Genomic DNA, 24,297 nt, shown 5'->3' with positions numbered 1-24,297 from the left:
ACTATACTGTCTACCCCAGGGTGAGATGATTACTATATTACTGATTACTATACTGTCTACCCTAGGGTGAGATGATTACTATATTACTGATTACTATACTGTCTACCCCAGGGTGAGATGATTACTATATTACTGATTACTATATTACTGATTACTATACTGTCTACCCCAGGGTGAGATGATTACTATATTACTGATTACTATATTACTGATTACTATACAGTCTACCCCAGGGTGAGATGATTACTATATTACTGATTACTATACTGTCTACCCCAGGGTGAGATGATTACTATATTACTGATTACTATACTGTCTACCCTAGGGTGAGATGATTACTATATTACTGATTACTATACTGTCTACCCTAGGGTGAGATGATTACTATATTACTGATTACTATACTGTCTACCCCAGGGTGAGATGATTACTATATTATTGATTACTATACAGTCTACCCTAGGGTGAGATGATTACTATATTACTGATTACTATACAGTCTACCCTAGGGTGAGATGATTACTATATTACTGATTACTATACAGTCTACCCTAGGGTGAGATGATTACTATATTACTGATTACTATACTGTCTACCCCAGGGTGAGATGATTACTATATTACTGATTACTATACTGTCTACCCCAGGGTGAGATGATTACTATATTACTGATTACTATACTGTCTACCCCAGGGTGAGATGATTACTATATTACTGATTACTATACTGTCTACCCCAGGGTGAGATGATTACTATATTACTGATTACTATATTACTGATTACTATATTACTGATTACTATACTGTCTACCCCAGGGTGAGATGATTACTATATTACTGATTACTATACAGTCTACCCTAGGGTGAGATGATTACTATATTACTGATTACTATATTACTGATTACTATACTGTCTACCCCAGGGTGAGATGATTACTATATTACTGATTACTATACTGTCTACCCCAGGGTGAGATGATTACTATATTACTGATTACTATATTACTGATTACTATACTGTCTACCCCAGGGTGAGATGATTACTATATTACTGATTACTATATTACTGATTACTATACTGTCTACCCTAGGGTGAGATGATTACTATATTACTGATTACTATATTACTGATTACTATACTGTCTACCCTAGGGTGAGGTGATTACTATATTACTGATTACTATACTGTCTACCCTAGGGTGAGATGATGACTATATTACTGATTACTATATTACTGATTACTATACTGTCTACCCTAGGGTGAGATGATTACTATATTACTGATTACTATACTGTCTACCCCAGGGTGAGATGATTACTATATTACTGATTACTATACAGTCTACCCCAGGGTGAGATGATTACTATATTACTGATTACTATACTGTCTACCCCAGGGTGAGATGATTACTATATTACTGATTACTATACTGTCTACCCCAGGGTGAGATGATTACTATATTACTGATTACTATATTACTGATTACTATAATGTCTACCCCAGGGTGAGATGATTACTATATTACTGATTACTATACAGTCTACCCCAGGGTGAGATGATTACTATATTACTGATTACTATACTGTCTACCCCAGGGTGAGATGATTACTATATTACTGATTACTATACTGTCTACCCTAGGGTGAGATGATTACTATATTACTGATTACTATACAGTCTACCCCAGGGTGAGATGATTACTATATTACTGATTACTATACTGTCTACCCCAGGGTGAGATGATTACTATATTACTGATTACTATACTGTCTACCCCAGGGTGAGATGATTACTATATTACTGATTACTATATTACTGATTACTATACAGTCTACCCCAGGGTGAGATGATTACTATATTACTGATTACTATACTGTCTACCCCAGGGTGAGATGATTACTATATTACTGATTACTATACTGTCTACCCTAGGGTGAGATGATTACTATATTACTGATTACTATACTGTCTACCCTAGGGTGAGATGATTACTATATTACTGATTACTATACTGTCTACCCCAGGGTGAGATGATTACTATATTATTGATTACTATACAGTCTACCCTAGGGTGAGATGATTACTATATTACTGATTACTATACAGTCTACCCTAGGGTGAGATGATTACTATATTACTGATTACTATACAGTCTACCCTAGGGTGAGATGATTACTATATTACTGATTACTATACAGTCTACCCTAGGGTGAGATGATTACTATATTACTGATTACTATACTGTCTACCCTAGGGTGAGATGATTACTATATTACTGATTACTATATTACTGATTACTATACAGTCTACCCTAGGGTGAGATGATTACTATATTACTGATTACTATACAGTCTACCCTAGGGTGAGATGATTACTATATTACTGATTACTATACTGTCTACCCTAGGGTGAGATGATTACTATACTGTCTACCCCAGGGTGAGATGATTACTATATTACTGATTACTATATTACTGATTACTATACAGTCTACCCCAGGGTGAGATGATTACTATATTACTGATTACTATACTGTCTACCCCAGGGTGAGATGATTACTATATTACTGATTACTATATTACTGATTACTATACAGTCTACCCCAGGGTGAGATGATTACTATATTACTGATTACTATACTGTCTACCCTAGGGTGAGATGATTACTATATTACTGATTACTATACAGTCTACCCCAGGGTGAGATGATTACTATATTACTGATTACTATACAGTCTACCCTAGGGTGAGATGATTACTATATTACTGATTACTATACAGTCTACCCTAGGGTGAGATGATTACTATATTACTGATTACTATACTGTCTACCCTAGGGTGAGATGATTACTATACTGTCTACCCCAGGGTGAGATGATTACTATATTACTGATTACTATATTACTGATTACTATACAGTCTACCCCAGGGTGAGATGATTACTATATTACTGATTACTATACAGTCTACCCTAGGGTGAGATGATTACTATATTACTGATTACTATACTGTCTACCCTAGGGTGAGATGATTACTATATTACTGATTACTATACTGTCTACCCCAGGGTGAGATGATTACTATATTACTGATTACTATATTACTGATTACTATATTACTGATTACTATATTACTGATTACTATATTACTGATTACTATACTGTCTACCCTAGGGTGAGATGATTACTATATTACTGATTACTATACTGTCTACCCCAGGGTGAGATGATTACTATATTACTGATTACTATATTACTGATTACTATATTACTGATTACTATATTACTGATTACTATATTACTGATTACTATACTGTCTACCCTAGGGTGAGATGATTACTATATTACTGATTACTATACTGTCTACCCCAGGGTGAGATGATTACTATATTACTGATTACTATACAGTCTACCCCAGGGTGAGATGATTACTATATTACTGATTACTATACAGTCTACCCTAGGGTGAGATGATTACTATATTACTGATTACTATATTACTGATTACTATACAGTCTACCCCAGGGTGAGATGATTACTATATTACTGATTACTATACAGTCTACCCCAGGGTGAGATGATTACTATATTACTGATTACTATACTGTCTACCCCAGGGTGAGATGATTACTATATTACTGATTACTATACTGTCTACCCCAGGGTGAGATGATTACTATATTACTGATTACTATACTGTCTACCCTAGGGTGAGATGATTACTATATTACTGATTACTATACTGTCTACCCCAGGGTGAGATGATTACTATATTACTGATTACTATACTGTCTACCCCAGGGTGAGATGATTACTATATTACTGATTACTATATTACTGATTACTATACAGTCTACCCTAGGGTGAGATGATTACTATATTACTGATTACTATACTGTCTACCCTATAGGTGAGATGATTACTATATTACTGATTACTATACAGTCTACCCTAGGGTGAGATGATTACTATATTACTGATTACTATACTGTCTACCCCAGGGTGAGATGATTACTATATTACTGATTACTATATTACTGATTACTATACTGTCTACCCTAGGGTGAGATGATTACTATATTACTGATTACTATACTGTCTACCCCAGGGTGAGATGATTACTATATTACTGATTACTATACTGTCTACCCCAGGGTGAGATGATTACTATATTACTGATTACTATACTGTCTACCCCAGGGTGAGATGATTACTATATTACTGATTACTATACTGTCTACCCCAGGGTGAGATGATTACTATATTACTGATTACTATATTACTGATTACTATACAGTCTACCCTAGGGTGAGATGATTACTATATTACTGATTACTATACTGTCTACCCCAGGGTGAGATGATTACTATATTACTGATTACTATACTGTCTACCCCAGGGTGAGATGATTACTATATTACTGATTACTATACTGTCTACCCTAGGGTGAGATGATTACTATATTACTGATTACTATATTACTGATTACTATATTACTGATTACTATATTACTGATTACTATATTACTGATTACTATACTGTCTACCCCAGGGTGAGATGATTACTATATTACTGATTACTATACAGTCTACCCCAGGGTGAGATGATTACTATATTACTGATTACTATATTACTGATTACTATACTGTCTACCCCAGGGTGAGATGATTACTATATTACTGATTACTATATTACTGATTACTATACTGTCTACCCTAGGGTGAGATGATTACTATATTACTGATTACTATACTGTCTACCCCAGGGTGAGATGATTACTATATTACTGATTACTATACAGTCTACCCCAGGGTGAGATGATTACTATATTACTGATTACTATATTGTGTTGCATGCTCTGAATGAAGAAATAACCCTAATACCACATGTCATGTTAACCATGTTTATTATACCATATTATACCATATGTCATGTTAACCATGTTTATTAAAACGGTTTTAGAACAACACAGATTGCTCCAACACCTTCCTCTTTCCACTGCTGATCATGTCCAGCGCATGCATAAATAATGAAGCAATATCGGCAAGTTAGCTGATGAGCGACGGGGTGTTTAAAAAAAGAAAGTTTGACACATGCTGCATAGACGCGTCTCCATGGGAACCAATGTCGCGTAACGATTTTGACAGCTATACGGCGATTGCGTCACAGCTCCCGTACTTCCGCCTAGCGGAGCCGTCCTGAAAACAGTCGTTGCTTAAAGTCCCTATTAAATACCAGCCGCTCCTCCAGACTATCACAGAGCTACACAGCCTAGTAGGACATGTACACACTGTAGGTTGGTTGTAAGAGGCTTCCAACAACTTGGAATACCAAAAAAAGCAGCTAAACTGCTTGCAAAATTCTGTGCAATCTCTTCTACTATCGTTCGCCCAAAAGATCTTGTAAATATTTGTTTCCTTGTGTGTGTGTGTGTGTGTGTGTGTGTGTGTGTGTGTGTGTGTGTGTGTGTGTGTGTGTGTGTGTGTGTGTGTGTGTGTGTGTGTGTGTGTGTGTGTGTGCGCGCGCGTGCGTGCGTCTCCATGTAACAGAGATTCTCCAGGAGGCTGGCGTCTTTCTCCATGTGGATCGATCAGACACGCTGGGCCAGGAACACATGGGCCGCGGCGGCCATCTTTGTTCTCACCATGGCCCAGATCGCTGACATGGTGAGTGTGTGTATGCGTGTGTGCACGTGCGTACCTGCGTGCGTGCGTGCGTGTGTGTGTGTGTGTGTGTGTGTGTGTGTTTCCACCTTGTCATTGATGTCTTTCATGTGTGACTATAGCAGTTCCCTGTGGGGTCCATTAGTAGAGTGCTTTAGTTGTCTGTGTCACTGCCTGTGGGCTCATTAGTCAGGCCCTACGGGGACAGCCTGTTCCACACACACACCACTGCCTTAGCGGAGCCTGGCCGGAATAGAAGCTATTGATACACCCAGTTTATTTTTTACACATTTATTTAGCACTGTTAATGCAAAAACTGTTAGTCACAAGATCTTGTTAATGTTTTTAATTGGTTGAATATTTATAAAACCCACAGACACAGCTAAGCTCACAAATTCACAACTTTGACTTGTAGATCTGCTACTTTCTTGTAAGTCTTGTTAGTTTAATTAGCACTGGACACATGTCTTCTAAATCTAGTCCACCAGGCCTGCAGTAGGCTATGCACTGGACACATCACGCCTCTGATGTTTATAACAAACCAAACCGTTTGAAAATCGGTTGAAAATTGAGCAAGTTATGGTCATTTAAGAGTACATGCCCCAATGTTATGTGGCCCGAGGTAAGATGGCCGCCACGTAACGACGTCGCTCTCCATTGGCCAACAGCGCGGGTGAGCTATCTAGAGTTTATATATATCTATGGTTGTAACCTGCCACGGCTTAGTTTTAACCTGCCACGCATGTCTGTAGCCACGGGTTAGTTGTAACCTGCCACGCATGTCGGTAGCCACGGGTTAGTTGTAACCTGCCACACATGTCGGGCGCCACGGGTTAGTTGTAACCTGCCACGCATGTCGTGCGCGGTGTTGTCGGACTAATGTGGGCCTGTTACGGTATGCGTTCACAGAGGAAACGACGCAAAGACGCGTTGTGAGTTGATTTACGACTATGTATGTCATACATGGGCAACTGGCGGCCCGGGGGCCACATGCGGCCCCCACAATCACTTAATCTGGCCCTCAGGTTAATATCTGAATATTGATATATTATTATTATTATTGATTTCAGCTGATGTAAACATGACCCGCTTTAATGACTTCAGTCTATTATTAAAGGAGCATTCAGTGATTTGGGTGATTTGGAAAACCACCCAGTCCGCCCCGGTAACAAAATGTGCACATGCACGCTCTACAGTGGGGGGAAGTGCAACAGGCCAACAGCATGTGCACCAAGGCCCGCCCCCAGTCGATCATGATTGGAGGAAGGCCCCTCTCATCCTGATTGGATGAAGGCTTTGCCACCCGCCACCAAAACTGAAACTAGGGTTTTTTGACCCCAGGGGCTCACTGGGGACAGGGAGGAACTCCTTATATGGTCAGCACACTCTATAGTAGGGAGGATTATCCAGAAAAAAAGAAAAAATAAGTGATATTTGAATTAAGTAAAATCACTGAATATACCTTTAATAATGACGACTAGTATTAAAATGTTATCGTCTGTTTTATGTCCAACGTATTTGTATTTAGTTCATAAACTTGACATAACTATGAATAAATGCATTTGAAATGAAATAAAAAAGGTTACTTTTCAGGATTCCAATTCAAATATAGCAAAAAAATTCCGCGTGTGCAGTGCGACGCGTTTTGAGCTTATAGATCAGCTATTTTTACTACAAGTGTGTGTGTGTGTGTGTGTGTGTGTGTGTGTGTGTGTGTGTGTGTGTGTGTGTGTGTGTGTGTGTGTGTGTGTGTGTGTGTGTGTGTGTGTGTGTGTGTGTGTGTGTGTGTGTAGTGGCCCTTGCCATGGTCAAAGTTGCCCGTCCCTGATGTATGTCTAACCAACATATGCACCCTGTACATTCCCACAACCCCACATGGATGTCTTTGTGACGACGTGACGTCCACACAGCTGAGCTGTGTCCCACTGCCGTTCCGTCTCCACAACGCCAGCTCTGAGGCGGCGCCACCGGAGTCTCTGCAGAGAGACGGAGGCTGCGCCTGGAACCCCAAACATTACAGGTGTGTTTGTGTATGTGTATGTGCGTGCGCGTAGCTCCATGGTGGTGTTGACCCTCATGTGTGTGTGTGTGGAGCTTCATGGCGGTCCTCTCCCTCATGTGTGTGTGTGTGTGTGTGTGTGTGTGTGTGTGTGGAGCTTCATGGCGGTCCTCTCCCTCATGTGTGTGTGTGTGTGTGTGTGTGTGTGTGTGTGTGTGTGGAGCTTCATGGCGGTCCTCTCCCTCATGTGTGTGTGTGTGTGTGTGTGTGTGTGTGTGGAGCTTCATGGCGGTCCTCTCCCTCGTGTGTGTGTGTGTGGAGCTTCATGGCGGTCCTCTCCTTCATGTGTGTGTGTGTGGAGCTTCATGGCGGTCCTCTCCTTCATGTGTGTGTGTGTGTGTGTGTGTGTGTGTGTGGAGCTTCATGGCGGTCCTCTCCCTCATGTGTGTGTGTGTGTGTGTGTGTGTGTGTGTGTGTGTGTGTGTGTGTGTGTGTGTGTGTGTGTGGAGCTTCATGGCGGTCCTCTCCCTCATGTGTGTGTGTGTGGAGCTTCATGGCGGTCCTCTCCCTCATGTGTGTGTGTGTGTGTGTGTGTGTGTGTGTGTGTGTGTGTGTGTGTGTGTGTGTGTGTGTGTGTGTGTGTGTGTGGAGCTTCATGGCGGTCCTCTCCCTCATGTGTGTGTGTGGAGCTTCATGGCGGTCCTCTCCCTCATGTGTGTGTGTGTGTGTGTGTGTGTGTGTGTGTGTGTGTGTGTGTGGAGCTCCATGGCGGTCCTCTCCTTCATGTGTGTGTGTGTGTGTGGAGCTCCATGGCGGTCCTCTCCCTCATGTGTGTGTGTGCGTGTGGAGCTTCATGGCGGTCCTCTCCCTCATGTGTGTGTGTGTGTGTGGAGCTTCATGGCGGTCCTCTCCCTCATGTGTGTGTGTGTGTGTGTGTGTGTGTGCGTGTGGAGCTTCATGGCGGTCCTCTCCTTCATGTGTGTGTGTGTGTGTGGAGCTTCATGGCGGTCCTCTCCTTCATGTGTGTGTGTGTGTGTGGAGCTTCATGGCGGTCCTCTCCCTCATGTGTGTGTGTGCGTGTGGAGCTTCATGGCGGTCCTCTCCCTCATGTGTGTGTGTGCGTGTGGAGCTTCATGGCGGTGGTAATGCAGGTCCAGGTCAGTCACCTGGTCAAGCTGAACCTCCTGTGTGTGTGTGTGTGTGTGTGTGTGTGTGTGTGTGTGTGTGTGTGTGTGTGTGCGTGTGCGTGTGCGTGTGCGTGCGCGCGCGCGTAGCTTCATGGCGGTGTTGAACCTCATGGCGGTGGTCATGCTGGTCCAGGTCAGCCACCTGGTCAAGCTGACCCTCATGGCGATGGTCGTCACGGCGACTGGAGCCGTCAACATCCACAGCTGGCGCGACCTCTACGACCTGTACGACCTCGTGCGCTTCGCCCCCTACAGGTGAGCAGAGGCCATGTCTTCCAATGTCTTTCAGTCAACAGCGGGAACGTTGTTGATACAAACGTAATAAAGGGACGGGCAACGTTGACCATGGTGAGGGCCACTATATTCCCACACTCACTGCAGAGGGCCACATTGACCATGGTGAGGGCCACTATATTCCCACACTCACTGCAGAGGGCCACATTGACCATGGTGAGGGCCACTATATTCCCACACTCACTGCAGAGGGCAACATTGACCATGGTGAGGGCCACTATATTCCCACACTCACTGCAGAGGGCCACATTGACCATGGTGAGGGCCACTATATTCCCACACTCACTGCAGAGGTCCACATTGACCATGGTGAGGGCCACTATATTCCCACACTCACTGCAGAGGGCCACATTGACCATGGTGAGGGCCACTATATTCCCACACTCACTGCAGAGGGCCACATTGCTGTCGCGGTGCGACGCGTTTTGAGCTTGTAGATCGGCTATTTTTTGCTATATTTGAATTGGAATCCTGAAAAGTAACCTTTTTTTTTTATTTCATTTCAAATGCATTTATTTATAGTTATGTCAAGTTTATGAACTAAATACAAAATATATACGTTGGACATAAAACAGACGATAACATTTTAATACTAGTCATAATAATAATAATAATAATAATAATAATAATAATAACTAATAATAGACTGAAGTAATTAAAGCGGGTCATGTTTACACGGCTGAAATCAATAATAATAATAATATATCATTATTCAGATATTAACCTGAGGGCCAGATTAAGTGAAGGTGGGGGCTACATGGGGCCCCCACCTTCACTTAATGTGGCCCTCAGGTTAATATCAACTGGTGGCCCGGGGGCCACATGGGGCCCCCACCTTCACTTAATGTGGCCCTCAGGTTAATATCAACTGGTGGCCCGGGGGCCACATGGGGCCCCCACCTTCACTTAATGTGGCCCTCAGGTTAATATCAACTGGTGGCCCGGGGGCCACATGGGGCCCCCACCTTCACTTAATGTGGCCCTCAGGTTAATATCAACTGGTGGCCCGGGGGCCACATGGGGCCCCCACCTTCACTTAATGTGGCCCTCAGGTTAATATCAACTTTTTATGTATGTGATGTATTGCCATGCTTTTTGTTCTTGCTTAATGTAAGTCGCTCTGGATTAAGACCGTCTGCTAAATGCCTACATTGTAAATACTGATATTGCTGTGTGTCCTCCCCCATCTCTCTCCCCCACTTTCCTCATGTCTACTTACTGTCACCTGTCAAAAAAAGCCCCAAAAAATATATATTTATATATTTATATTTGTTGTATGTCCAAAATGTATTTGTATTTAGTTGATAAAGTTAACATAACTATAATTAAAGGCTTTTGAGGTAAACCCTGCTGCTTTATGTTAATGATATCTATCACAATAATATAGAGCTATTTAACAACTCACTCTATGTTAATGATATCTATCACAATAATATAGAGCTATTTAACAACTCACTCTATGTTAATGATATCTATCACAATAATATAGAGCTATTTAACAACTCACTCTATGTTAATGATATCTATCACAATAATATAGAGCTATTTAACAACTCACTTGCTATAAAAAGTTCTCAAAAGTCTTTAAATTTCGACCTGTGTGTGTGTACACACACACGCACACACAAACACACACGTGTGTGCGTGTGCGTGCGTGCGTGCGTGCGTGCGTGCGTGCGTGTGTGCGTGCAGAACATCCATAGTGCCGTCCAAGTACTTGATGACTGTGATGATCATCGTCATGACGATCAGTTTCTACTGCTTTGCACGACACGTAAGTCCTACAGTCTGTCCCTCCTACAGTCTGTCCCTCTGTCCCTCCTACAGTCTGTCCCTCTGTCCCTCCTACAGTCTGTCCCTCTGTCCCTCCTACAGTCTGTCCCTGTCCCTCCTACAGTCTGTCCCTCCTACAGTCTGTCCCTCCTACAGTCTGTCCCTCTGTCCCTCCTACAGTCTGTCCCTCTGTCCCTCCTACAGTCTGTCCCTCTGTCCCTCCTACAGTCTGTCCCTCCTACAGTCTGTCCCTCCTACAGTCTGTCCCTCTGTCCCTCCTACAGTCTGTCCCTCCTACAGTCTGTCCCTCCTACAGTCTGTCCCTCTGTCCCTCCTACAGTCTGTCCCTCTGTCCCTCCTACAGTCTGTCCCTCTGTCCCTCTTACAGTCTGTCCCTCTGTCCTTCCTACAGTCTGTCCCTCCTACAGTCTGTCCCTCTGTCCCTCCTACAGTCTGTCCCTCTGTCCCTCCTACAGTCTGTCCCTCTGTCCCTCCTACAGTCTGTCCCTCTGTCCCTCCTACAGTCTGTCCCTCCTACAGTCTGTCCCTCCTACAGTCTGTCCCTCTGTCCCTCCTACAGTCTGTCCCTCCTACAGTCTGTCCCTCCTACAGTCTGTCCCTCTGTCCCTCCTACAGTCTGTCCCTCTGTCCCTCCTACAGTCTGTCCCTCTGTCCCTCCTACAGTCTGTCCCTCTGTCCCTCCTACAGTCTGTCCCTCTGTCCCTCTTACAGTCTGTCCCTCTGTCCCTCCTACAGTCTGTCCCTCTGTCCCTCCTACAGTCTGTCCCTCTGTCCCTCCTACAGTCTGTCCCTCTGTCCCTCCTACAGTCTGTCCCTCTGTCCCTCCTACAGTCTGTCCCTCCTACAGTCTGTCCCTCTGTCCCTCCTACAGTCTGTCCCTCCTACAGTCTGTCCCTCCTACAGTCTGTCCCTCTGTCCCTCCTACAGTCTGTCCCTCCTACAGTCTGTCCCTCTGTCCCTCCTACAGTCTGTCCCTCCTACAGTCTGTCCCTCTGTCCCTCCTACAGTCTGTCCCTCCTACAGTCTGTCCCTCTGTCCCTCCTACAGTCTGTCCCTCTGTCCCTCCTACAGTCTGTCCCTCCTACAGTCTGTCCCTCCTACAGTCTGTCCCTCCTACAGTCTGTCCCTCTGTCCCTCCTACAGTCTGTCCCTCCTACAGTCTGTCCCTCCTACATACAATATACATATTTATGAACTTCACATGTTCATACTATTTTCCCTTCTGTCACACACACACACACACACACACACACACACACACACACACACACACACACACACACACACACACACACACACACACACACACACGCACGCACACGCCCAGGTGGAGCGTCAGTCCCGGAGGCTGTTCCTGTGGAAGGTGGGGGTCCAGGAGCAGAAGGAGAGGGTGTTTGAGATGAGGCGCTGGAACGAGGCTCTGGTCACCAACATGCTGCCCGACCACGTGGCCAAGCACTTCCTGGGCTCCAAGAAGAGAGACGAGGTGGGTGACCCCTGACCCCACGACCCCGACCTCTACCCTGACCCTAAACTGACCCTGACCTCAACCAGGAGCTGTACAGCCAGTCGTATGCTAAGATGGGTGTGATGTTCTCTCTGAGCCCGATTAAGCAAGTCGAAAAACCCATGCGGTAATACAGATTTTGGCCTCGCTCTGCGCCTTTTCGTATTATGGAAGCCGTGGTGAGCGCTCACTCATATGGAATACCACGTTCCTGAATATTTTAGCATTGGGGGAGTGTCCATATGTTAATTATTTTCGCTTTGCGCTATTTGCTATTAAGCCCCTTGACCTAAAAACACTCAGCGCATACTGTTTCCACCTGGGTCTGACCACGTCTTAAAAGCAAAAAGCACTGTTTGATTTTACACTTGAGCGGCTCTGGAGTGGAGCGGCTCAGGGGGATATATATTTATAATGATCATTATAACAATGTGCAAGAAAATATGTAAAAATAAGGAAGAACTTTATATTTGTGGACAATCAAAATATGCTGGAAATTTTAATGTGGTGTCATTAAAAGGAATCTTGATATGGCAGACTCACTATCTAGAAAATAAAAACATGGCACTTCATTTAAAATAGGTTGCAGACCCCTGTTATATGCGATTCTTTTGGGAGTATGTTTATAGACCTATTTACTTGTTTCTATGAGACATGGCAACAGCGAGCTTTCTGGCTTTCTGTTCAAACGTTGAGATTGTAAAGGGTCATATATCGCTCATTTCTCAACCTTTTTTAAAAATTAAAACATCTCCATAATCATTGGGAAGTTTGCTTTCATACGCTGTATCACACCCGACTCAATTCTTCTTCAATAAAATGCTACGAGCGAAGACCATAACATTGGGGCCGCAGCAATACGCATGGCGCACGTATGGCATTTCAGCTCATTCCTTCGTCGTGACTCGAATGAAATAAATTAAATAAACGTTATTTTACTGGTGTTTTTCAATAGAAACAAATAAAGAGCGTGTGTGCAACAGTGCATGCACTATATGCTATATTTCCTCCTTGTCGGGATGGTGAGCTCTTCAGTGTCTTCACAGCCCGTTTGTCTTTCATATTATTCTTATAATATTTTATATTATAAACACTCATGGTTCTCTCATTTCTCAACCGTTTTTTTAAATGTAAAAATCCCCATATTCCTTAGGAATCTTGCTTTCATTCGCTGTATGGTACATGGTTCTATTTTTATCGAATTAAACAATATCAAACAAACTTGTGTGTTCGGGGGTTAGACAATTCTGGGAACATTACGCATGGATTGCCAATTTGCCAGCCAATGCTGCGTATCTACTCGCAGTTCCATTCCGATCTGAAAGGTGTAGGTAGGTGCCATTTCAAAGGCTTAGTTATTCATTTATGAATCAAATGAACTAGAATAAAGATTTTTACAGCTGTTTTTCATGCTTAGAACAGAAACAAATGAAGTGATAATGTGCGTATATCTCCCTCCCTTAGCATATGGCTGCGCCGCTGTAATGACTTTCCAATGAACACTGCAAGTTACTTAACAAAATAGAGACATAGGCCTACAAGCTATGCACATCATGGCTGTGACAGCTTGTGGATCTGTTCTTTTGAGGCATAAAGGTGACAGCATGCAGTGCAATAGGAATAATTAACCCAAATGTGACAAAGTCATGTCATGTCTATGGTGCCAGTCTGCAGAAATGTAATACCACTTGCAGAAAAGGGCGCATTCCGTATGAGGACATCAGCTGACTCGTAAAGAGAATAGTACGGACATGTTGATTGGGTAAAGCCTCACAACTCCCTTAAACACTCCCATAATGACTAATGACTAATGACTAATTCAAGGCCGTTTTGCTCACACCACGGGGTGTCGAAAGCGCTTCTTACCAGGCCCATAATTGTAATATGACATTGCCCACGCCTCCACGTCTTAAAAACTGTAATATGATATGTAATTAGATTTCACCTGCTTAATCGGGCCCTCTGACTCCTAAATATATGTGACCACATTTGACTGAGAGCCTGCCATCACGCAAATTCCAGCTTTTCACCAGAGGAGAAAAACTTTAGATTTTTAGATTTTTTTTCAACATGAGTTAATAGCACAGGCAGACTCTTCACTTACTAGAGCATGTCTGCAATAAGTGGCAGTGCTGAAATCGACATAAATATGAAATAAGTGCTTAAACATGTAGCTAGGTGTAATGTTAGAGTCAAGTGAACCTTTCAAGCCTGTTTATCTCAACTCGCTGTTTCTCTGCAAGACATTACTCTATAAGCCATGTTTCCAAAACTGGTGGGTCAAACTGAACAACCAATACGTCCATTTGAAGCTATGACTCCCTGCTTTCACATGACATGGAAAAAACGAAATTTCAAAATAATCCAATTAGTCCCTCAGTCACATTTGGTCACATATGTCCAGGAGCTGTACAGCCAGTCGTACGCTGAGATCGGTGTGATGTTCGCCTCCATCCCCAACTTCTCTGACTTCTACACGGAGGAGAGCATCAACAACGGAGGCATCGAGTGTCTCCGGATCCTCAACGAGATCATCTCTGACTTTGACAGCGTGAGTCCCTGCAACGTGTGTGTGTGTGTGTGTGTGTGTGTGTGTGTGTGTGTGTGTGTGTGTGTGTGTGCGTGTGTGCGTGTGTGCGTGTGTGCGTGCGTGCGTGCGTGCGTGTGTGCGTGTGTGCGTGTGTGTGTGCGTGTGTGCGTTGCGCGCGTGTGCGCGGTAGAGGTACTCAGATTTATGTTTTTTATAATAAAATTCTTTATTCAAATTACAGTACTTTTACAGTAATTACAGTGCTTTTACAGTAATTACAGTACTTTTACAGTAATTACAGTACTTTTACAGATACTTCCAGTGAAAGTACAAAAGTATTGGAATCATATTATACCAAAAGAAGTTTAAAAAAATCTCCGATCTGTCGGCTCACAACGTGTCTACTATGATTTGACTTAACTTCAGTTTGTTTTGTACGCAATACAGTTTCAGTAAAGCCTTGTTTTAACAACAATAACAATAATAGCTCAGATGTATATAGCGTTTTTCTAAGTGCCCAAAGTAACTTGACGTGAACCAAATTTATTAAGGAAAAAACTGTTTTTAATTTTGATTTCACTTACATGTTCATGTATCAATTTAACTGGTTAAGTTTTAGTTTATTCATTAATAAATACTAGGTAGGGAATGAGGCATTACCCCTGGTGAAGGAGTTCAAGTGTCTCGGCGTATTGTTCACGAGTGAGGGGAGGACGGAGAAGGAGATCAGCCGGAGAATCGGAGCGGCAGGGGCGGTATTGCAGTCGCTGTACCGCACTGTTGTGACGAAAAGAGAGTTGAGCCAGAAGGCAAAGCTCTCCGTCTACCGAGCAATCTTCGTTCCTACTCTCACCTGTGGTCATGAAGTGTTCCTACTCTCACCTATGGTCATGAAGTGTGGGTCATGACCGAAAGAATAAGGTCGCGAATACAAGCGGCCGAAATGAGTTGGGTGGCTCGACGGGTGGCTGGCATCTCCCTTAGAGATAGGGTGAGAAGTTCAGTCACACGAGAGAGACTCGGAGTAGAGTCGCTGCTCCTTCGCCTGGAATGGAGCCAGCTTTGGTGGTTCGGGGATCTGGTTAGGATGCCTCTTGGGCGTCTCCCTAGGGAGGTCCTCGATGCACGTCCCACTGGGAGGAGACCCCGGGGCAGACCAAGGATCACGTCCCACTGGGAGGAGACCCCGGGGCAGACCAAGGATCACGTCCCACTGGGAGGAGACCCGGGGGGCAGACCAAGGACCACGTCCCACTGGGAGGAGACCCCGGGGCAGACCAAGGATCACGTCCCACTGGGAGGAGACCCCCGGGGCAGACCAAGGATCACATCCCACAAGGCGCAGTTGGAGGAAACACATCGACTCACTGGCCTTGGAACGTCTCGAGATCCCCCAGGAGGAAGTCACTAATGTAGCTCTGGAGAGGGAAGTCTGGAGCTCCCGACCCGACTACGGATAAGCGGTTGAAGATGGATGGATGGATGGATTATTAAATTCTGAATCAAGCAACTTAACTTTGTCTGTTGAGTAGACGATGAAATGACCAAATGTTTTCTTGAAAGTGAAATATCTCTTTAACTGTTTCTTCTCCAGCAGTTCTGATGACCGTGTCACATTAACCCTTTGTTCTGCAGCTGTTGGACAGAGAGCAGTTCTGCAGCATCACTAAGATCAAGACCATAGGAAGCACCTACATGGCTGCCTCCGGAGTCACGCCGCAGAGCAACACCAACGGCTTCTCTGACAGCAAGGTCACCATAACCATCTGTATTTATGTTATTTATTCAGGGATGAATTATGGCTTGTGCCAAATGTGCACGTGCACAGGGGCCCTGAGCTAATGGGGGCCCTTGGATTCAGAATGTCCTCAAAGTCACGCTTCCAACAAGCTTTGAACTGAACAGATTGGACTTTCCGTTCCAGAAATAATGGCCAAAACAATCTTGAAAACGGACGATTTTCGAGTTTTAGCCATTATCGCCCGTTTTTCTTTAATAACACAGACTAGGAAGGTCGGACAGTGACTAACTAGATACCTGAGTAAAGTTCAATTTGAGCTTCGTCCAACACATCCACGTCTATTCAGTCAGCCTTACCGTTAGGCTCCTATAGGGACAGTTAAAAACCTTACCGTTAGGCTCCTATAGGGACAGTTAAAAACCTTACCGTTAGGCTCCTATAGGGACAGTTAAAAACCTTATCGTTAGGCTCCTATAGGGACAGTTAAAAACCTTACCGTTAGGTTAGGGACAGTTAAAAACCTTACCGTTAGGCTGCTATAGGGACAGTTAAAAACCTTACCGTTAGGTTAGGGACAGTTAAAAACCTTACCGTTAGGTTAGGGACAGTTAAAAACCTTACCGTTAGGCTGCTATAGGGACAGTTAAAAACCTTACCGTTAGGTTAGGGACAGTTAAAAACCTTATCGTTAGGCTCCTATAGGGACAGTTAAAAACCTTACCGTTAGGCTGCTATAGGGACAGTTAAAAACCTTACCGTTAGGCTGCTATAGGGACAGTTAAAAACCTTACCGTTAGGTTAGGGACAGTTAAAAACCTTACCGTTAGGTTAGGGACAGTTAAAAACCTTACCGTTAGGTTAGGGACAGTTAAAAACCTTACCGTTAGGCTGCTATAGGGACAGTTAAAAACCTTACCGTTAGGCTGCTATAGGGAAAGTTAAAAACCTTACCGTTAGGCTCCTATAGGGACAGTTAAAAACCTTACCGTTAGGCTGCTATAGGGACAGTTAAAAACCTTACCGTTAGGTTAGGGACAGTTAAAAACCTTACCGTTAGGTTAGGGACAGTTAAAAACCTTACCGTTAGGCTGCTATAGGGACAGTTAAACACCTTACCGTTAGGCTGCTATAGGGACAGTTAAAAACCTTACCGTTAGGCTGCTATAGGGACAGTTAAAAACCTTACCGTTAGGCTGCTATAGGGACAGTTAAAAACCTTACCGTTAGGCTCCTATAGGGACAGTTAAAAACCTTACCGTTAGGCTGCTATAGGGACAGTTAAAAACCTTACCGTTAGGATCCTATAGGGACAGTTCAAAACCTTACCGTTAGGCTCCTATAGGGACAGTTAAAAACCTTACCGTTAGGTTAGGGACAGTTAAAAACCTTACCGTTAGGCTGCTATAGGGACAGTTAAAAACCTTACCGTTAGGTTAGGGACAGTTAAAAACCTTACCGTTAGGCTCCTATAGGGACAGTTAAAAACCTTACCGTTAGGCTGCTATAGGGACAGTTAAAAACCTTACCGTTAGGTTAGGGACAGTTAAAAACCTTACCGTTAGGCTGCTATAGGGACGGTTAAAAACCTTACCGTTAGGCTGCTATAGGGACAGTTAAAAACCTTACCGTTAGGCTGCTATAGGGACAGTTAAAAACCTTACCGTTAGGCTCCTATAGGGACAGTTAAAAACCTTACCGTTAGGCTCCTATAGGGACAGTTCAAAACCTTACCGTTAGGCTGCTATAGGGACAGTTAAAAACCTTACCGTTAGGCTCCTATAGGGACAGTTAAAAACCTTACCGTTAGGCTCCTATAGGGACAGTTAAAAACCTTACCGTTAGGCTGCTATAGGGACAGTTAAAAACCTTACCGTTAGGTTAGGGACAGTTAAAAACCTTACCGTTAGGTTAGGGACAGTTAAAAACCTTACCGTTAGGCTGCTATAGGGACAGTTAAAAACCTTACCGTTAGGTTAGGGACAGTTAAAAACCTTACCGTTAGGCTGCTATAGGGACAGTTAAAAACCTTACCGTTAGGCTGCTATAGGGACAGTTGAACACCTTACCGTTAGACTGCTATAGGGACAGTTAAAAACCTTACCGTTAGGCTGCTATAGGGACAGTTAAAAACCTTACCGTTAGGTTAGGGACAGTTAAAAACCTTACCATTAGGCTCCTATAGGGAGAGTTAAAAACCTTACCGTTAGGTTAGGGACAGTTAAAAACCTTACCGTTAGGCTGCTATAGGGACAGTTAAACACCTTACCGTTAGGCTCCTATAGGGACAGTTAAAAACCGTACCGTTAGGCTCCTATAGGGACAGTTAAAAACCTTACCGTTAGGCTGCTATAGGGACAGTTAAAAACCTTACCGTTAGGCTCCTATAGGGACAGTTAAAAACCTTACCGTTAGGCTGCTATAGGGACAGTTAAAAACCTTACCGTTAGGTTAGGGACAGTTAAAAACCTTACCGTTAGGCTGCTATAGGGACAGTTAAAAACCTTACCGTTAGGCTCCTATAGGGACAGTTAAAAACCTTACCGTTAGGTTAGGGACAGTTAAAAAACCTTACCGTTAGGCTGCTATAGGGACAGTTAAAAACCTTACCGTTAGGCTCCTATAGGGGCAGTTAAAAACCTTACCGTTAGGATCCTATAGGGACAGTTAAAAACCTTACCGTTAGGCTGCTATAGGGACAGTTAAAAACCTTACCGTTAGGCTGCTATAGGGACAGTTAAAAACCTTACCGTTAGGCTCCTATAGGGACAGTTAAAAACCTTACCGTTAGGCTCCTATAGGGACAGTTAAAAACCTTACCGTTAGGCTCCTATAGGGACAGTTAAAAACCTTACCGTTAGGCTGCTATAGGGACAGTTAAAAACCTTACCGTTAGGCTCCTATAGGGACAGTTAAAAACCTTACCGTTAGGCTCCTATAGGGACAGTTCAAAACCTTACCGTTAGGCTGCTATGGGGACAGTTAAAAACCTTACCGTTAGGCTCCTATAGGGACAGTTAAAAACCTTATCGTTAGGCTGCTATAGGGACAGTTAAAAACCTTACCGTTAGGCTGCTATAGGGACAGTTAAAAACCTTACCGTTAGAATGCTATAGGGACAGTTAAAAACCTTACCGTTAGGCTCCTATAGGGACAGTTAAAAACCTTACCGTTAGGTTAGGGACAGTTAAAAACCTTACCGTTAGGCTGCTATAGGGACAGTTAAAAACCTTACCGTTAGGCTCCTATAGGGACAGTTAAAAACCTTACCGTTAGGTTAGGGACAGTTAAAAACCTTACCGTTAGGCTGCTATAGGGACAGTTAAAAACCTTACCGTTAGGCTCCTATAGGGGCAGTTAAAAACCTTACCGTTAGGATCCTATAGGGACAGTTAAAAACCTTACCGTTAGGCTCCTATAGGGACAGTTAAAAACCTTACCGTTAGGCTCCTATAGGGACAGTTAAAAACCTTACCGTTAGGCTGCTATAGGGACAGTTAAAAACCTTACCGTTAGGCTCCTATAGGCACAGTTAAAAACCTTACCGTTAGGCTCCTATAGGGACAGTTAAAAACCTTACCGTTAGGCTCCTATAGGGACAGTTCAAAACCTTACCGTTAGGCTGCTATGGGGACAGTTAAAAACCTTACCGTTAGGCTCCTATAGGGACAGTTAAAAACCTTATCGTTAGGCTGCTATAGGGACAGTTAAAAACCTTACCGTTAGGCTGCTATAGGGACAGTTAAAAACCTTACCGTTAGAATGCTATAGGGACAGTTAAAAACCTTACCGTTAGGCTCCTATAGGGACAGTTAAAAAACCTTACCGTTAGGTTAGGGACAGTTAAAAACCTTACCGTTAGGCTCCTATAGGGACAGTTAAAAACCTTACCGTTAGGTTAGGGACAGTTAAAAACCTTACCGTTAGGCTGCTATAGGGACAGTTAAAAACCTTACCGTTAGGCTCCTATAGGGGCAGTTAAAAACCTTACCGTTAGGATCCTATAGGGACAGTTAAAAACCTTACCGTTAGGCTGCTATAGGGACAGTTAAAAACCTTACCGTTAGGCTGCTATAGGGACAGTTAAAAACCTTACCGTTAGGCTCCTATAGGGACAGTTAAAAACCTTACCGTTAGGCTCCTATAGGGACAGTTAAAAACCTTACCGTTAGGCTCCTATAGGGACAGTTAAAAACCTTACCGTTAGGCTCCTATAGGGACAGTTAAAAACCTTACCGTTAGGCTCCTATAGGGACAGTTCAAAACCTTACCGTTAGGCTGCTATGGGGACAGTTAAAAACCTTACCGTTAGGCTCCTATAGGGACAGTTAAAAACCTTACCGTTAGGCTGCTATAGGGACAGTTAAAAACCTTACCGTTAGGCTCCTATAGGCACAGTTAAAAACCTTACCGTTAGGCTCCTATAGGGACAGTTAAAAACCTTACCGTTAGGCTCCTATAGGGACAGTTCAAAACCTTACCGTTAGGCTGCTATGGGGACAGTTAAAAACCTTACCGTTAGGCTCCTATAGGGACAGTTAAAAACCTTATCGTTAGGCTGCTATAGGGACAGTTAAAAACCTTACCGTTAGGCTGCTATAGGGACAGTTAAAAACCTTACCGTTAGAATGCTATAGGGACAGTTAAAAACCTTACCGTTAGGCTCCTATAGGGACAGTTAAAAAACCTTACCGTTAGGTTAGGGACAGTTAAAAACCTTACCGTTAGGCTCCTATAGGGACAGTTAAAAACCTTACCGTTAGGTTAGGGACAGTTAAAAACCTTACCGTTAGGCTGCTATAGGGACAGTTAAAAACCTTACCGTTAGGCTCCTATAGGGGCAGTTAAAAACCTTACCGTTAGGATCCTATAGGGACAGTTAAAAACCTTACCGTTAGGCTGCTATAGGGACAGTTAAAAACCTTACCGTTAGGCTGCTATAGGGACAGTTAAAAACCTTACCGTTAGGCTCCTATAGGGACAGTTAAAAACCTTACCGTTAGGCTCCTATAGGGACAGTTAAAAACCTTACCGTTAGGCTCCTATAGGGACAGTTAAAAACCTTACCGTTAGGCTCCTATAGGGACAGTTAAAAACCTTACCGTTAGGCTCCTATAGGGACAGTTCAAAACCTTACCGTTAGGCTGCTATGGGGACAGTTAAAAACCTTACCGTTAGGCTCCTATAGGGACAGTTAAAAACCTTATCGTTAGGCTGCTATAGGGACAGTTAAACACGTTACCGTTAGGCTCCTATAGGGACAGTTAAACACCTTACCGTTAGGCTGCTATAGGGACAGTTAAAAACCTTACCGTTAGGTTAGGGACAGTTAAAAACCTTACAGTTAGGCTCCTATAGGGACAGTTAAAAACCTTACCGTTAGGCTCCTATAGGGACAGTTAAACACCTTACCGTTAGGCTCCTATAGGGACAGTTAAAAACCTTACCGTTAGGCTGCTATAGGGACAGTTAAAAACCTTACCGTTAGGCTCCTATAGGGACAGTTAAAAACCTTACCGTTAGGCTGCTATAGGGACAGTTAAAAACCTTACCGTTAGAATGCTATAGGGACAGTTAAAAACCTTACCGTTAGGCTCCTATAGGGACAGTTAAAAACCTTACCGTTAGGTTAGGGACAGTTAAAAACCTTACCGTTAGGCTGCTATAGGGACAGTTAAAAACCTTACCGTTAGGCTCCTATAGGGACAGTTAAAAACCTTACCGTTAGGTTAGGGACAGTTAAAAACCTTACCGTTAGGTTAGGGACAGTTAAAAACCTTACCGTTAGGCTGCTATAGGGACAGTTAAAAACCTTACCGTTAGGTTAGGGACAGTTACAAACCTTACCGTTAGGTTAGGGACAGTTAAAAACCTTACCGTTACGCTCCTATAGGGACAGTTACAAAACCTTACCGTTAGGCTCCTATAGGGACAGTTAAAAACCTTACCGTTAGGCTCCTATAGGGACAGTTAAAAACCTTACCGTTAGGATCCTATAGGGACAGTTAAAAACCTTACCGTTAGGCTGCTATAGGGACAGTTCAAAACCTTACCGTTAGGCTGCTATAGGGACAGTTAAAAACCTTACCGTTAGGCTCCTATAGGGACAGTTAAAAACCTTATCGTTAGGCTGCTATAGGGACAGTTAAACACCTTACCGTTAGGCTCCTATAGGGACAGTTAAACACCTTACCGTTAGGCTCCTATAGGGACAGTTAAAAACCTTACCGTTAGGCTGCTATAGGGACAGTTAAAAACCTTACCGTTAGGCTCCTATAGGGACAGTTAAAAACCTTACCGTTAGGCTGCTATAGGGACAGTTAAAAACCTTACCGTTAGAATGCTATAGGGACAGTTAAAAACCTTACCGTTAGGCTCCTATAGGGACAGTTAAAAACCTTACCGTTAGGTTAGGGACAGTTAAAAACCTTACCGTTAGGCTGCTATAGGGACAGTTAAAAACCTTACCGTTAGGCTCCTATAGGGACAGTTAAAAACCTTACCGTTAGGTTAGGGACAGTTAAAAACCTTACCGTTAGGTTAGGGACAGTTAAAAACCTTACCGTTAGGCTGCTATAGGGACAGTTAAAAACCTTACCGTTAGGTTAGGGACAGTTACAAACCTTACCGTTAGGTTAGGGACAGTTAAAAACCTTACCGTTACGCTCCTATAGGGACAGTTACAAAACCTTACCGTTAGGCTCCTATAGGGACAGTTAAAAACCTTACCGTTAGGCTCCTATAGGGACAGTTAAAAACCTTACCGTTAGGATCCTATAGGGACAGTTAAAAACCTTACCGTTAGGCTGCTATAGGGACAGTTCAAAACCTTACCGTTAGGCTGCTATAGGGACAGTTAAAAACCTTACCGTTAGGCTCCTATAGGGACAGTTAAAAACCTTATCGTTAGGCTGCTATAGGGACAGTTAAACACCTTACCGTTAGGCTCCTATAGGGACAGTTAAACACCTTACCGTTAGGCTGCTATAGGGACAGTTAAAAACCTTACCGTTAGGTTAGGGACAGTTAAAAACCTTACCGTTAGGCTCCTATAGGGACAGTTAAAAACCTTACCGTTAGGCTCCTATAGGGACAGTTAAACACCTTACCGTTAGGCTCCTATAGGGACAGTTAAAAACCTTACCGTTAGGCTGCTATAGGGACAGTTAAAAACCTTACCGTTAGGCTCCTATAGGGACAGTTAAAAACCTTACCGTTAGGCTGCTATAGGGACAGTTAAAAACCTTACCGTTAAAATGCTATAGGGACAGTTAAAAACCTTACCGTTAGGCTCCTATAGGGACAGTTACAAACCTTACCGTTAGGTTAGGGACAGTTAAAAACCTTACCGTTAGGCTGCTATAGGGACAGTTAAAAACCTTACCGTTAGGTTAGGGACAGTTAAAAACCTTACCGTTAGGCTGCTATAGGGACAGTTAAAAACCTTACCGTTAGGCTGCTATAGGGACAGTTAAAAACCTTACCGTTAGGTTAGGGACAGTTAAGAACCTTACCATTAGGTTAGGGACAGTTAAAAACCTTACCGTTAGGTTAGGGACAGTTAAAAACCTTACCGTTAGGTTAGGG

General features: G+C 43.3%; 1 protein-coding gene across 1 annotated transcript in view; it reads left to right on the top strand.

Moving 5' to 3' along the window:
• Nucleotides 1–16,724, top strand: part of LOC306918688 (adenylate cyclase type 3-like) — a gene marked incomplete at both ends in the record, with an annotated part of 45,582 nt that extends 28,858 nt beyond the window's left edge. Inside the window, 7 exons of the mRNA XM_079531567.1 lie at nucleotides 5,548–5,664; nucleotides 7,572–7,681; nucleotides 8,935–9,102; nucleotides 10,834–10,915; nucleotides 12,263–12,421; nucleotides 14,847–14,993; nucleotides 16,608–16,724. Of these exons, the coding sequence (XP_079387693.1) occupies nucleotides 5,548–5,664; nucleotides 7,572–7,681; nucleotides 8,935–9,102; nucleotides 10,834–10,915; nucleotides 12,263–12,421; nucleotides 14,847–14,993; nucleotides 16,608–16,724 (900 nt within the window). The remainder of the gene's footprint in view (nucleotides 1–5,547; nucleotides 5,665–7,571; nucleotides 7,682–8,934; nucleotides 9,103–10,833; nucleotides 10,916–12,262; nucleotides 12,422–14,846; nucleotides 14,994–16,607) is intronic.
• Nucleotides 16,725–24,297: the final 7,573 nt, after the last annotated feature.

This window comes from Electrona antarctica (genome assembly GCF_951216825.1).
Source record: "Electrona antarctica genome assembly, contig: scaffold_566, whole genome shotgun sequence".
Lineage (NCBI taxonomy): Eukaryota > Metazoa > Chordata > Actinopteri > Myctophiformes > Myctophidae > Electrona > Electrona antarctica.
The sequence above is the reverse complement of the archived record's forward strand: the minus strand, read 5'-3'. Positions and strand labels throughout refer to the sequence as shown.